The 15,609-nt window shown below is 42.1% G+C and overlaps 1 protein-coding gene across 1 annotated transcript in view; it reads left to right on the top strand.

Annotated features, from left to right (window-relative positions):
• The window catches only part of AGXT2 (alanine--glyoxylate aminotransferase 2), a 134,744-nt gene that overhangs the window by 32,646 nt on the left and 86,489 nt on the right, over positions 1-15,609 (top strand). The window contains exon 7 of the mRNA XM_030193027.1: positions 267-360. Within this exon, the coding sequence (XP_030048887.1) occupies positions 267-360 (94 nt within the window). The remainder of the gene's footprint in view (positions 1-266; positions 361-15,609) is intronic.

The following is a 15,609-nucleotide window of genomic DNA, read 5'->3' as shown; positions in this document are numbered from 1 at the left end:
CCTCCCCAGAACCAACCACCCTGGGATTGGAGGGAAACTATAAAGAATCTTCTGGATGAACTTAAGATGTTCCCCTCCCCATTTGGAAAAGTCCAGAAGGGGTCTAAAAGAGGTCAATTTAAAACAATTGTTAGCTGTTGTGTTGTGTGTACTGGATTTTTACAAAAAAAGTCACTGGTGCAGTTGTTGCTGCTGCTGCAATCAAATAAGCACTTCTTTGACAGCCTGTATTTTACCCATTGCACTTAAGATGTTATGATTTACAGACAATATGTCCGGATGTATACCGTGGAATATGGGGAGGAAGTCACTGTCGAGATTCTCCTGTGCAAACTACTCGGAAATGCTGCTGTTCTCCAGGTTTGTTAAGTGATAAAAGGTTCAGTTCCAGGTGCCTGAGCAGGATGCCATGAAGCATGCCTGATATGGCAAGCTGAAGAAACTGTCACTGAAAATGTTACATTCCAATTCCCCAAAGAATATTAAGAACCCCGTTCTGGGTACATTACTAGCTCAGGCCCCAGAAAGACAGCAGGACAGCTACTAACAGGATAGTAAATCAGAAGTTGTCAGACCTTTCCTGGACACCCCAAAGCCAGTCAAGATTTCAAGATATCCCCAATGAATAGGGATGAGATGTATTTGCATATATAGGGAAAGGGGATGGGACTTAATATACTGCCTTTCTGTGGTTTTTCCAACTACATTCAAGGTGGTTTACATATTATATACAGGTACTTATTTGTACCTGGGACAATGGAAGGTTAAGTGACTTGGCCAGAGTCACAAGGAGCTGCAGTGGGAATTGAACCCAGTTCCCCAGGATCAAAATCTGCTGCACTAACCACTAGGCTATTCCTCCAACTCCAGCTCACTCCGTAATGCTCATTGTAGGGTTTGGCCATCTAACTCTGTGCTAACAGAGATGTTTATAGGACCTAATACTTTTAAAGCAAACTGGTTCTGATTAAATGTCAGACAAAAGAAATGTACTACTATGCTTGAAATCACAGAAGGGGCTATGCTCATAGTCACATAGTAAATGACTCCAGATAAAGGCCAACATAGCCCCTCCAGTCTGCCCAAAAGGTAATTAAGGTTGTAAGAGGCACGTCATGCAGGTGACACCACTATGCCTGTTTAAACTAATGCTTGATTTCTTTCCTTTTGCCGTTTAGGAATCCTTTATATTTATCCCACTCCTTTTTTTGAAGGCCATCATCATTTTTGTATCTGCCACCTCCTCCAGGAGGACATTCCAGGCGTCCATCTTTAAAAATGTATATCATGATATTGCTTTGGAGTCTGCTTCCATGCAGTTTTGTATCATGTCCTCTATTTCTACAGCTTCTCCTCCTTTGCAAAAGGTTCATTTGTTCATCAATGCCTTTTAAGTGCCATATCTCTCCTGTTCTTGCTTTCTTCTAAGGCAGGAGTTCCTAGTCCTCGAGACACACTCACCAGTAAGGTTTTCAGGTTACCCACAATGAGTATTAATGAGATAAATTGCATTCACTGCCTCCATTTTATGCAAATCTATCTTACGCATATTCATTGAACCAACCTACTCCAATGAGATTCCTAAATTTTCACTCTAGTTACTACAATTTAATATCTCTTCTTATAAAGTATCTACAAGATATAAATATTAATTCTTTTATTAGTATCAAAAAGTTTTTTAAAACATTAAAGTTTTTTTTCACAGTAATGCTACAATGCATTTTACCCGGTTCTCCTACTTTCCCTAGCCTTCATATCCACAATTCTAACATACCTTCTTACAAACTCCTCCCCATTCTTACTATTCACCTTAACTCACACAAACTACTTGAAGAAATACAGAAACATCCCCTACACATAATACTGTTTGTTATATCACAACAAAGTTCTTAAATACATTTGTTTTTTTGCTATTTTTCCTCTGTGGCTGCTTGCTGTTATTAAAGAACAGTCTTCAGGTTAAAATGTTTTTTATTGAAATAACCATATGCTTGAGCATAAAGTTTCTCTTGTTGAAATGCCAATATACTTGCTCCAGTAAGCTAAATGCTGATCTTAAAGCCACTTTTCTTTTCACATCATTGTGGTATAGAAATTATAATTTTCCACTGCTTATCACTTTTTCATTCGACCTCCTCTGTACTCTTCAATAGTATTTTATGAGTAATTGATTCCTCGTTCAAACCTGTGATTATTTTCTTTCTCTCCACTGCTTGTGAACATTCTGTTTTGCTCCCATGATATAAATGGGTTTGACTCGTTCATATCATGGGAGCAAAACAGAAAGAAAATAATCACAGGTTTGAACGAGGAATCAATTACTCATAAATACTATTGAAGAGTACAGAGGAGGTCGAATGAAAAAGTGATAAGCAGTGGAAAATTATAATTTCTATACCACAATGATGTGAAAAGAAAAGTGGCTTTAAGATCAGCATTTAGCTTACTGGAGCAAGTATATTGGCATTTCAACAAGAGAAACTTTATGCTCAAGCATATGGTTATTTCAATAAAAAAACATTTGAAGACTTTTCTTGAACAACAGCAAGCAGCCACAGAGGAAAAATAGCAAAAAACGAATTTATTTAAGAACTTTGTTGTGATATAACAAACAGTATTATGTGTAGGGGATATTTCTGTATTTCTTCAAGTAGTTTGTGTGAGTTAAGGTGAATAGTATGAATGGGGAGGAGTATGTAAGAAGGTATGTTAGAATTGTGGATATGAAGGGTAGGGAAAGTAGGAGAACCGGGTAAAATGCATTGTAGCATTACTGTGAAAAAAAACTTTAATGTTTAAAAATACATTTTTTTGCTACTAATAAAAGAATTAATATTTATATCTTGTAGTGACTTTATAAGAAGAGATGCATATTCATTGGAGATATCCTGAAAACCTGACTGGCTAGGTGTGTCCTGGGTTGAGAACCCCTGCTGTAAGGTATACATATTTAGATCCTGACGTCTCTTCTGATAAAGATCTTGTACTATTTTGGTTACTTTCCTCTATCCTGTTTATATCCTTACTAAGTTAGGGCCTCCAAACACTGACACAACATTCCAGGTGAGGCCTCACTAATGACCTACCAATACAGGAGCTTTATGTGATAAAGCCTTTTGCCTCTCTTCCCTTCTTTTATTTATATTTTGCTCACACCTTTTTCAGTAGTACCTCAAGGTGACTTACATTCAGGTATACTGGGTATTTCTCTGCCCCTGGAGGGCTCAACATCTGATTTTGTACCTGAGGCAATTGAGGGTTAAGTGACTTGCCCAAGATCACAAGGAGTAGCAGTGGGACTGGAACCAGCCACCTCTGGATGTCAAGACTGGTGCTCTAACCACTAGGTTACTCCTCCTTCTGCTGGTTATGGCCCTTTCTATGCAGCCTATCATCCTTTTGGCTTTAGGCACCACCTTGCAACATTGTTTTGCAATCTTGAGATCTTCAGAATGAGGTCTGTCTCCTGGTCCATGCAAAGCATACAGTTCATTTGGAATCTGCACTCCAAATTCATCGTTCTGTGCTTCTTTATGTTACAAATAAACTGCCAAGCATATGACTAGTCTTCTAGTTACTATAGATCACTTCTCATTTTGTCTACTCCCTAAGGAGTGCCCCAGTCTTTTAGAGATTTTTGTGTTATCCACAAAAAGGCAAATCTTTTTTCCTTCCAACTCTTTCACAATATCCAAATAGTGCCAGGACATGCTGTCAGAATTTTCAGCTGTACCATAGGCACCCAGTATAGGAGGCTTGGGGCTACTAGGCCTTCACGGACAGAAGCAGGACCTGCCCCTGTTTTATTACTCCTCTTTCCTTCCCCTTTAGCTCAGGCTCTGATGGGCCTCTGGATGGTGTTCCTCATTTGTACTCTCCTCTACATCCTTCTTAGCTGGTCTTCCCCTAGGAAAGGAAAGATAAGGCTCCTTCCTTGTTCTTAGAACTTGTATTTCCCTCCAAATGTTCATAGTCTACAGGGCTGCCAAGAGACCAAGCCAGGCCTGGGACAAACAATCTTGAGGGTCTCCCCTCCCCGGCCCCCCACCTAGCAGTAGCTTATTGCTCACTTAGTCTGTCTCCTGCAGGGGCATAGCCAGACCTTGTGGTGGGAGGGGGCCAGAGCCCGAGATGGGGGGGGGCACATTCTAGTCTGCTGCCTTGCCACCGCCCCATCACCTTGCTGCTCCCCACGCTGCCCTGCCGCATCCCACAGCAGCAAATACCTTTGCTGGCGGGGGTCCCCAACCCCCGCCAGCAGAAGCCTTCTCTAGAGCTGGGTTCTGGCGCCGTCGCATTCCCTACTCTGCTCTCTCTTCCTCCTCACATCTTGCATGCTCTGTTTCACTTAAAGAAGCATGCAGGACATGAGGAGGAGAAGAGAGTAGGGCAGGCAACGTAGCGATGCCGGAGACCGGCGCTGAACAAGGCTTCAGCTGGCGGGGGTTGGGGACTCCCACCAGCAAAATCAGGGGCCTGGATGAAATTTGAAGGGGGGGCCCAGGCCCCCATGGCCCCACGTAGCTACGCCACTGCTCCTGCCCTTGTGTGCTGGGAAATAGGAAGTGCTTCACATAGGAGGCGGATCGTAGCCAGCAAAGCAGAGTTAATGCAATAACGCAACAACAGGAGCAGGAGTCCAATCCAGCCTTCTGTGCCTGCCACTGGAAGCCTGAAGAAGTTGCTTTTCTATTGCTGATGCAGGTCCTGCTTGGAGGCTGGGCCTGGGCCTGGAGGAATCTTGTCCCCCTCTTGGCGGCCCTGATAGTCTAATACTATTGGATCCAAATCTCTGACTGTACCTCCTACTGTTTTACTGTGATTGGCACCTGTTTTTTGAAGTAGGGGTCAGAATGTTCTGTCTGCAACTGCATTGGCAAAGCATTGTGGCAGCCTGCTGCATGGGAATTTAGTGGGGAAGGGGGGGGGGGGGGGTTGAAACAATTTATGGTTGCTCCTGCCTCAGCCACTTCCCAGTTGTTTCATCTGAGACAAATCACTGCCTCAGAACTTCCATTCCTATATCTAGAAACTGCTAAAGAAAGCACTCTTATGCTGATACCTGCTGGCTAGTGTAGTGCTTATTAGAAAACTAGTAAAAGGCCCGTTTCTGGAGCAAATGAAGCGGGCGCTAGCAAGGTTTTTCCTCCTCAACACCCCCCCTTCCTCCGTCCCTCCCCTCCCTACCCACCCGTTCGTCGTTCTGAAGCCACTGACGCCATTGCTCCGCCCTCGATGCGTGACACCATTGCTCCGCCCTCGACGTCATCACGTTTGACGCGAGGGCGGGGCCCAGAGACTTGGTGCTTTCGGTGGCTTCACCACCACGAACCCTTCATGAAGGAAGTGACGTCAGTGTCCTCAGAACGTTGAGGGTGAGTTTTATTATATAGGAAAGGCTTTCACAAGAAAAATAAAACTTTTGGCAGTTTTACATGCAAGAAGCATGTTTCACCATACCTACTATTACACAGCCATTTAATAATATCTTAGAGGAGATTTGCAAGTCCAGTAGTTCTTTAGGGCTTTTGCTGTGCTTGTCCCTGGATATGCAGTGCTGCTGCCCCAGTTTCTTGTGTGCTCCTCAACAGTTAAACTGGCATTGTTTCATTGCTCTTACCATATCAGGCCACAAGACAAGAGAGAAATCAAGTGATGTGAGGAAAATCAGGTCAACTCCTGGTGTCTGGAGTAGTTCAACTAACATGCCAGGTGTTAGAAGAGGAGAACCTGAGACAGGAAGAATAAATACCTAGAGGATGGGAAAGGTGAATCTATAACATGGTAGTTAGTTTTCTTGGCAGTTTTGTTCCACACTTTGTTCAGTCATAATCTCTTTTTTTTGAGCACGGAGTCTTATTTCCAAATCTGTTCCAAAACACTCATAGCAGGCCACTGGGAACCTCAAAATCATTTTTTAAATGCCTATTACCATAGCCCCTCCAGCCACCAGGGCCTATCCGATGGGGGACTAGCAGGGCAATTTTGTCTGGGCCTCAAACAAAAAAGAGGTCTCTGTTTGGGGAAAAAAATGTTTGTTTATTTATTTATTTAACTGAACTCAAAATTAATTTAGCTACTGGGTTTTTTTCTACAATTAAAAATATGCATCCCTTGCTTTTTTGTTTTGTTTTTAATTATGAGTTCTTTCCTAATTTGCATTGGCCTGAGCCTCTGTGATTCACTGAAAAGCCCTGCCAGCCACAATCTGACAAATAGACTTTGAAATCCATTAGCAGATATAAATTGTGCAAAAAAAGTAAAAAACATTTGAACTCATTTCCCAGCACTAGAGAATCCTCTGCAATCTCTCCATACTTAAAAGAAGTCACCAAAGGACCCACAGTTTTTCCAGCACTCTTTGGAGAGAGATTTGCTCATGTAACCTGGCAAGATGCTTGCTCTGCACACGACCTTCTATGATATTTTTAAATTAATGTTACCACTGGCATACCCAAGAAGAGTTCCATGCAGTCTCACTTTCCAGAGAAATCACAGGCTCACTTTTTCCATATGTGAGTTATCATTAAATAGAACATTTTCCTCAGGGCAGCATATTATCTGTATGTTAGTCCAGGACTTCTCCCATCTATAGCTAAGTTTCTATATGGTAGGTTTTTAAAATAATAGTAGTAACTGTAATGAAATTAGTGTAGTAACCTTTTCTGGTTTTGTTTTACATTTTTAAAATAGCAATATTTATGTTTTCTAACTACAGACTGTGTGAAGCAAAAGACAGGTACATCGAGCAGTTAAAAGAATGCTAAACACCTGTGTGCCAAGACGGATAGCGGGATTCATTGCTGAGTCTATTCAGGTGAGAATAATGTTGACTGCTTGTTACCTGTCAGTAGCAGCATAGTCAGAAGCCGATTTCTGGATAGGAAGTGATGTGGAATGGGTGGGTCCATTCATTGCATACAAAAAGAGAAGTCCAAATCTCCCGTGAAGACAAAACAAAACACAAAAAAGGCGGAAGACAACCCAAAACAGACCAAAAACAAGGGAGTTAGAGCGCCAAAAAGGTTTAATAGGACCCTACATGGTCCGTGTTTTCGGCCAGCAGGCCTTCCTCAGGGGTCCTGAATCTGATGTTTACAGGTATTCCTCCAAGATATTCATGAAACAAAACTTAAGGCCGAATGCTTTTGAGAACTATTTGATGAAGGCAAATCCTCAACAAAGGGAGGTCTTTAGAAAGACCGTTGTGAAGGTGAGCTTGCTTCGTTGTCTCCTCTGACACAACACTTGTATAGAATGCTGCAATAAGCAAATGTATTAGGAAGAGCTCATTAGTATTAAAATGAGCATTCCGAGCGAAGCACAGACATTTCCAAGTGATACACAAAAAGGACCGTCTAACTTTAATGTGCAATATTTTCCGTCAGATCTGGCACTGTCGTGAGAGATACTTCTGGGAGGAGCAGTCTGCTTGCATTTTTCAATAGCAAAACTTGTCAAAAGCAGAGAACAGCTTTAGGGGCAGAAAAAAGGCTGGGGGGGGGGGGGCTTTTCAGCAAGGAGGAGAATTTTTTTCAATAGCAAGCAGTGTCAGAGAGCAGAGAACAGCTTAGCAGTGGAGAATAAGCAGACAGCCAATTGACTGGGGAAAGCCCCTGTGATGTCAGCTATGATGTCAGCTGGGGGGGCAGAGAACAAGCAGACAGCCAATCGGATGGGGAAAGCCCCTATGATGTCAGCTGGGGGGGAACTTTCAGCTAGGAGGAGATTCCCAAGGAAAATCATTGGGGGCAGAGAGAAGGCAAGTAAGCTGCAGGAGGAAGGTGGAGCCACCATCAGAGCACTGCAAGTGAAAGGACACAGGGGGACAGTGGAGCCAGCAAGTACTGCAGGTGAAAGGAAAGAGTACACCAGTTCAAGCACATGGGCAGAACAGGGACACTTACCAAGAGACTGTTCTGTGCATATGCTACGCGCTTTCTCTAATGAGCTGCTTGCTAAAATTGTGTGCAGCTTATTTGCATGCGATTTGCTTTGCGCATTGCTTGCTGTTTTCAAATCGGTACATTCTACTGAGGGTCTACACGCACATGGTTTTTAACAGGGACTTTTGTGCAACAGGCCCTCAGTACCTTGGTGATGGGGATCCCCAAGCTCTGCCAGCTGAAGACATTATCAGAACACTGTGGCAGTCAGCAGCCGCACTCTCAGCCACCGATGCCAGTACCCTGTTCATGCTCAGTTCTTGCACATAAACTGAGGCATATGTGAGAACTGAACACCAGCATCGGTGGCTGGGAGCATGACCACTGGTTGCCACAGTGTTATGATGGCCCAGAGATTCCTGGCTGAGAATGTCTTTAGCTGCTGAGGCTTGGGGATCTCTACTAGCTACACTGATGGTGCATACCACTGCTGGGTGGGCCTGAGCCAAAGGTGGATGGGCTCAGGGCTGCTCAGGCTCACCTGTGGCTATGTTGGAGCCTGTCAGACTACACTAGTGGGCTTAAAGACCAACTGTCATCCTCATGTTTTCATAAAGCCTCCATAGCACCTCCTACTCCTGCCCTACAGGCTTTTTAATTTTGCCACCAAAAATGTCATCTGTTTCTCTCTTGGCCGCTCTAGGATGCTTGGTGGTGGTTTCCAGAAGCAAACAAGCAAAAGCCAAAACGAAAGTAAAAGGTGCATGTCCCTGAATACACAAACACAGTACTGTGAATGGTGAATGGCTGCCGCTATTTACGCCTCTGCGGATAAGCGAAATAGAGAATGCTGAACGAGCGAATAATGAAAACGGACTGTGCAAAGTTCCATAGTAATGATTCAAGAAAATGAAAAACACAAATTAACTTAATAAGATAGGTCACTCCAAAACTGAAACATTTATCCCCTGAACTCTATCACATCCCCTTCCAACCTACACTCTCAACCCCCCACTTTTATAAGAAAAGATAATGTTTCTATGGAAAAGAAAAACAAGATTAAGTATTAAGAAAACCGGCCGGGCCAGCATCATGAGAGTGCTCCAGAAAGGTTCCCAAATCACTTGAAAGGCTAAACCTATCTGGGAAGTCCAGTCCTGTATCCTGCTCAAGTACTTGCAAAATGCAATAAATCTGATGACCAGATTAAGACAAGAAATGTTTCCATCTGAGTGATACAGAGGCACAATGAGAAAAGGTACAGTTTGCTTCTGGAAACAGCCACCAAGCATCCTAGAGCAGCCAAGAGGGATACAGTAAATGGCTTTTAATCATTGCCTCCAAAAACTACTTGCAAAATGAAATAAACATATTTAATCTGTGACCAGATTAAGACAAGAACTGTTTCCATCTGGAAATGGCCATCAAGCGTCCAGGGGATGAGCTACAAGCTACATGTACCAATGGTAAGATAAAGAAACATGTGATGTGTTTTAGTGACAAAATAGGTTTGCTAGATAAACTTTGTTCCGGCATGTCTGTTTCTGCTATTGGCCGTGAGTTAAAGGTTGATGAATCAACAGTCCGATCCATCCTGCAAAAAGAAGAAGAGGTTTGGCGGTAGGTTTGTAAAGCAGCACAGAACGTTCCAAAACAACATCTGTGGCTTGTGATGAGTCAATGGATAAGTGGTTAAATTTGTGGAGAATGCAAATGGTATTTGAACCCCCCCCCCCCCCCCCCCCCATACTGTAGACAGCATTGCTGTGAGAATGAAAGCTAAACAGATTTATAAACATGTCACCCAGGGTCAGGAAAACGTGAATCCCTTTTCAGCTAGTTCTGGCTGATTTGCGTGTTGTAAAAGGCGATATGCACTTTAAAATTAAGCCTTTGTGGCGAGGCAGATTCAGCTAACAACGAAGCTGCAAAAGGAATTTAAACTATCCCTACTAAGTGTGATAGAAGAAAAGGGTTATGTGCCAGAACAGGTCTTCAATGTTGATGAAACTGGCTTGTTTTACAAACAGGCTGGCAAACGGACATATATAACTAACATGGCAGCTAAAACCCCTGGTTCTAAGGTATTTAAAGATTGCACCTCTCTGTTGTGCACCAATGCAGAGGGTGATTTCAAATGCAAGCCTCTTATGGTGTACAGAGCCCCAAATCCTTGTGCTCTTAAAGGAAAGAACCTGACCTGCATGCCAGTCAGTAGAAGATGGAACCACAATTATTCTGGAATTGGTTCAACAACTGTTTCATTCCAGAAATTGGAACGGTATCTCCTTGTCTTTAAGATACTGCTGATTTGAATACTGTACCAGTATACTATCGTGCAGACCTAGAAAATGCAAACCCCAACGTTGAGGTTCTGCTCATTCCTCAGAACACAACATCCATTATCCAGCCTCTCGATCAAGGAATAATAAAGACTTTCAAATGCCACTGCATGCAGAAGCTTTACAGCAAGGCCTGTGAAGCTCTAGATGCCAACGAAGAAACCACCATGCTGGACTACTGGAAGACGGTGACAATACACAATGTAATTGACTATGTTGAGATAGCCTGGGATAGCGTCACATAGGCTACTATAAACAATTGCTGGAAAAAACATGGTCGGACTGCATGATGAATTTCAAGGGATTTGAAGGTGTAGCAGAATGCATGAGTAGAAATGTGGAAAATTTCATGTACTTTGCGCGAAAAATCCCTGGAGAAGATTTTGAGGACATGAGACAAGAAGATGTCAAGGAAATTTTGGCAGAGACTGAAATAAAGCCCATCAATGAAGACCTGGTTGAGATGGGGCAACATAGCCTCAGGGGCAGTGACAACGAAGAAGAGACAGCCGAGACTTCAAAAATCATGCCTCTCACATCTGCTAATATAGCAGAGTAGGCATCAACACTGGAAAAAATGTTCTGTGACATGGAGGAATGTGATCCTATGCTGGAGCACAGTCTAAAATTTAAGCATCTCATAAGCTCTGCATTTGCCCCTTACAATGAAACACTTAAGAACTTGAGAAGGAAAGCCAAGCAGACAGGCTAACACAGTTTTTTCAGTCAACGAGGCGTGAGACCCAGTCACCTGAGGTAGATCAGGCAGAAGTTGACCCCCCCCCCCTCCGGGTCACTGTCTTTATCATCTACTATCATTCTGCAAGGCTGTCACTCTCCAGAAGTCCACCTGCCTGATTTGACGCTCTCATTGTCTCCATCTGTGCAGGAGAAGCAAATCTCTCTGTTCCTGCCCCCCTCACAAGTAGATCTGTAGTTTTCAAACGCTGTTTTCTTTATGTGTGGTGGTTTAATTTTGACAAAACCATATGGCACAGCACTTTATTACTGTTGTATAAAGCTGGGTTTTTTTCATGCAATGTTTTCATATGGTACAATACTATTTCTGTAGCCTTCTAGTTATACAGCAATATTTCATATGGTACAGTACCATATCTGTAGCCCTCTGGCTATTCAACAGTGTTTTCATATGGTATAGTATAGTACAGTACCATGTCTGTAGCCTTCTGGTTATACCGCAATGTTTAGCACCACCTTTTTCTTAAAGTGTTATCAACTGCAAAGACTGTAAAATGTGGTGGCAAAAACCATGGTACAGTATTATTTTCCAGCACTGTTCTTTGCAATTTCTTTAACTTGAGTGTTACTATAGTACTGTAAGTGATTCAGCAAACAAATATGGGAGCAAAAACCATGGTACAGTACTGTACTTGCTTACTGTTGTGCAATACTGGGTCTTCTTTGCTGGTGGTTTCAGTAAAGGATACTTTTTTTTGTTTATGTCCATGACTGGTTGTCATTGTGTCATTCTCTACTTTGATTGGATTGTGCAATACTGTACAGTATTTATTTTCTTTAATTTAAGAGTGTTACTACAGTACTGTAAGTGGTTCAGCAAATAAAAATATTTTTTGCAACATACTATGAAGGGCATTTTTGATGATGTCTAAGTCAGACATTGGATGTTTTACACTAAACATCCAAATCCGAATAGAAAACATAGGGCCTTGTTTACTAAGGTAGGCTAGCACTTTTAGCTTGCAAAACGCTAGAAACACCCATAGGAATATATGGGTGTCTCTAGCATTAGCGTGCACTAATTTTTAGAGCATGCTAAAAATGCTAGCACACCTATAACACAGCTTAGTAAACAGGGCCCATAGCCATTTCAAAACAGCAAAATGTCTATTTTTTTTTCATAAATGGCCACATGCTAGATGGTTTTGTGCTCTGTGCATTTATCTTTTTGGTCCATTAAAAAAAAATGTCCAAGTGCAAATGCACAAAATCAAGCCATTGGGATGTAGGAGAAGCCAGCAATCTAGTAGACTGGCCACACAGACATCCCAGGAGGCATAAATCTTACATTACCCCATTATCTTGTCTGCTGAGCCCTCCAAACCCACCACCCCCAACAATAGGCATTGCAGGTGAAGGGGTCACTTATATGTGGGTACAGTAGGTTTTTGGTCCTGTTTAGGAGGGCTCACACTTTCCACCACAAGTGTGACAGGTAGAGTGGATATGGGCCTGGGTTTCCTTCTCTACAGTCCACTGCAGTGACCACTACACTACTCCAGGACCTGCTTACTGCTGTAATAGAACTGGCTATAACATCTGAAGCGGTCATAGAGGCTGGTAAATGCTGTTTTTATTCAAATATTTGTGGGGTGGGAGGGGGGGTCTGTGACCACTGGAAAAGTAAGGGGGGAAATCATCCCTGATTCCCTCTATTGGTTATCTGATCATTTAGGGCACTTTGTGTGCCTTATTCATTCTAAAAACAGGTCTAGATCAAAACATTGAAGGGAATCCGTGGGACCGTTAGATCACAATGGAGCAAAAGGGGCCCTCAGGGAGAACAAAGCCATTGCAGAGAAACGGAATGAATTCTTTGCTTCTATCTTTACAGCTGAAGTTGGGGGCAGCAACTCAAAACTGAAGTCCTGGATTTCAAGCATGCTGACTTAATAAAATGGGGAAATACCTGAGGAAGAGCTGATGGGCTGGGGGAGCATACGAGAAGTGGAAGGGCAGTGGGGTCCAGGCTGAAAGAAGCTATAAATATGGCCACAAACCTTTATGTAAGGAGAGTAAATAAAAGCAAGAGAAAAAGGAAACCGATATGGTTCTCCAAGCAAGTGGCGGAGAAAATAAAGGCTAAAGAGTTGGCGTTCATGAAATACAGAAAAGCTCAAGAAGAGGAACATGGAGAGGAATACTGGATGAACTGAAAGAAGCCAAGAGAGAGAGATACGTCTGGCGAAAGCGCAAGCAGAAGAACAAATGGCTATAAATGTAAGATGGACAACAAAAATTTCTTCAGGTATATTAGTGAAAGGAGGAAGACAAAAAATGGAATTGTGAGACGGAAGGTGCTGTGAACCACTATGGGGATAATGATGAAAGAAAAGCAAATTTGCTAAACAAATACTTTTGTTCTGTTTTCACTGACGAATATCCTGGAGAAGGACCACGATTGATTGGCAAAAGTACATATGAGAATGGAGCGGATAGAACACCGTTCACGGAAGCGAAGTGTGTATGAACAACTAAGGTGGACAAAGCCATGGGACACGGACGGGATCCAACCCAGAATATTGAGGGAGCTCAGAGAGGTTCTGGCGGGTCCTCTTAAAGATTTGTTAATAAATCCTTGGAGATGGGAGAGGTTCCATGGGATTGGAGAACAGTGGATGTGGTCCCTCTTCACAAAAGTGGTGATGGGGAAGAAGCTGGAAACTACAGGCCGGTAAGCCTCACTTTGGTTATTGGAAAAGTAATGGAAGCGATGCTGAAGGTAAGGATTGTGAATTTCCTGGAAGCCAATAAGTTGCAAGATCCGAGACAACATGGTTTTACCAAAGGTAAGTCGTGCAAAATGAATCTCAACGAATACTTAAGCTCTGGAACTCATTGCCAAGGCGGTGGTAACAGCGGTTAGCGTATCTGGGTTTTAAAAAGGTTTGGACAAATTCCTGGAGGAAAAGTCCATAGTCTGCTATTGAGACAGACATGGGAAGCAACTGCTTGCCTAGGATTTGAAGTATGGAGTGTTGCCACGATTTGGGTTCTGCCAGGTACTTGTGACCTGGCTTGGCCACTGTTTGGAAAACAGGATATGGGCTAGATGGACCATTGGGTTGACCTAGTATGGCTACTCTTATGTTCTTATGTTTTAGCCCTAGACATTTTACAAATCAAGGTAAGGTACACACAAAAAGTAGCAATATGAGTTTATCTTGTTGGGCAGACTGGATGGACCGTGCAGGTCTTTTCTGCCGTAATCTACTATGTTACCACGTTTTCATTTTGTTCCATTATGGCTTTAAAATGACCAAGTGTTAGGAACATCCTAATCCTGCTGTAATCCCACCCCTGAAATACCCCTGACACAACCCCTTTGTGATTTGGATGCACTTCAGATGAATTGCATAAAAAATGTCTGCAAAATAGGTTTCAAAATTACTGATTTGGACGTTTTAAGAAGAAATACATTCAAATGCAGCTTTAGGACACTTTTTGGACGTTTTTCTCTTTTGAGAATTGAGCCCCTTTGTTTCTCTGGTTTTTGTTATGTGTTGTCCAATACGGGAGCCAAACCCTTTATTTCCTATAGGGATATGTATTCAATTTTCGTGGTTTTGAGGAAAAATTGGTATAGCTGGAACTTAACCCCTATTTCCGTTAAGTACATTTTTCAATATTCACGAATTTGTGGTTTGCGATGTTTTTGGGGAACCATACCATCTCGAATACCAAGAACATAAGTACATAAGTATTACCATTGTGTATTCATGTTGTTTTGGAAATGTTAAATAAAGATATTCTCAAATACTTATTTTGTTGGAGCACCAGTACTGTGTGGAGAGTTTATGTACCTAACTTGTAAGTCTCATATCCTGGGTCTTGAAGGTAAATCATTCTCCACATCTAAGAATCTGTACTGTGACTAGAAAAAGTGAGTCAACCTCAGCTGAGTATCAAATGGAAAAAGGGCTTCATTTAAGATTTTTAAAGGAAATCCAGAGCTTAGTGGGACTTCATCCTATTTGAGATGGGCTGGAGGTCTAAACTCATAGAAGCATGCTTCAAAATTGGATATTGATTTCTCATTAGTCATTTGCTTATTTATTTAAAAAAATTTACAGCCCACTCTATCTATAATTGCAGGTGGGGTGCAAAAAATATAAAACATACGAAACAAGAAATAAATTCAAAACAAAGACCAAAAAATATACTGTCTTCAATAAAATAGATATAGACTACTAGACTCAAGCGTGCAATAGAGGACCAAAGGCCTGTTGAAACGAAGTTTTTAAACACTTTTTAAAAACCACAAGACTCTTGATATTTCTCATAGATAAAGGCAAAGAGTTCCACAAGTTAGGGCCTGCAATATAAAAAAAAGAATTTGAGGTCTGTATTCTTCTACTCTCACTATGCGAAAGGAAGAGACATCAAGAAAATCTTTTGCTTCAGATCTCAAAAGACGAGAAGGCCAGTACAGATATAGACTTGCTGCTAGAGCTACTTGGAGCATTGTTGTTACTTATTTAAAAATTAACAGCAAAATTTTATAGAGATCCTCATTTCAATGGGAAGCAATACAGTTATAACAAAACAGGAGTAATGTGCTCGAATTTGGAAAGGCCCTCAATAACGCCAGGCCCCCTCCCTGCCCATCTTCAAATCCTTGC

This window comes from Microcaecilia unicolor, chromosome 2, assembly GCF_901765095.1.
Source record: "Microcaecilia unicolor chromosome 2, aMicUni1.1, whole genome shotgun sequence".
In the NCBI taxonomy this organism is placed as follows: Eukaryota; Metazoa; Chordata; class Amphibia; order Gymnophiona; family Siphonopidae; genus Microcaecilia; species Microcaecilia unicolor.
This window is presented reverse-complemented; position numbering and strand designations above follow the sequence as displayed.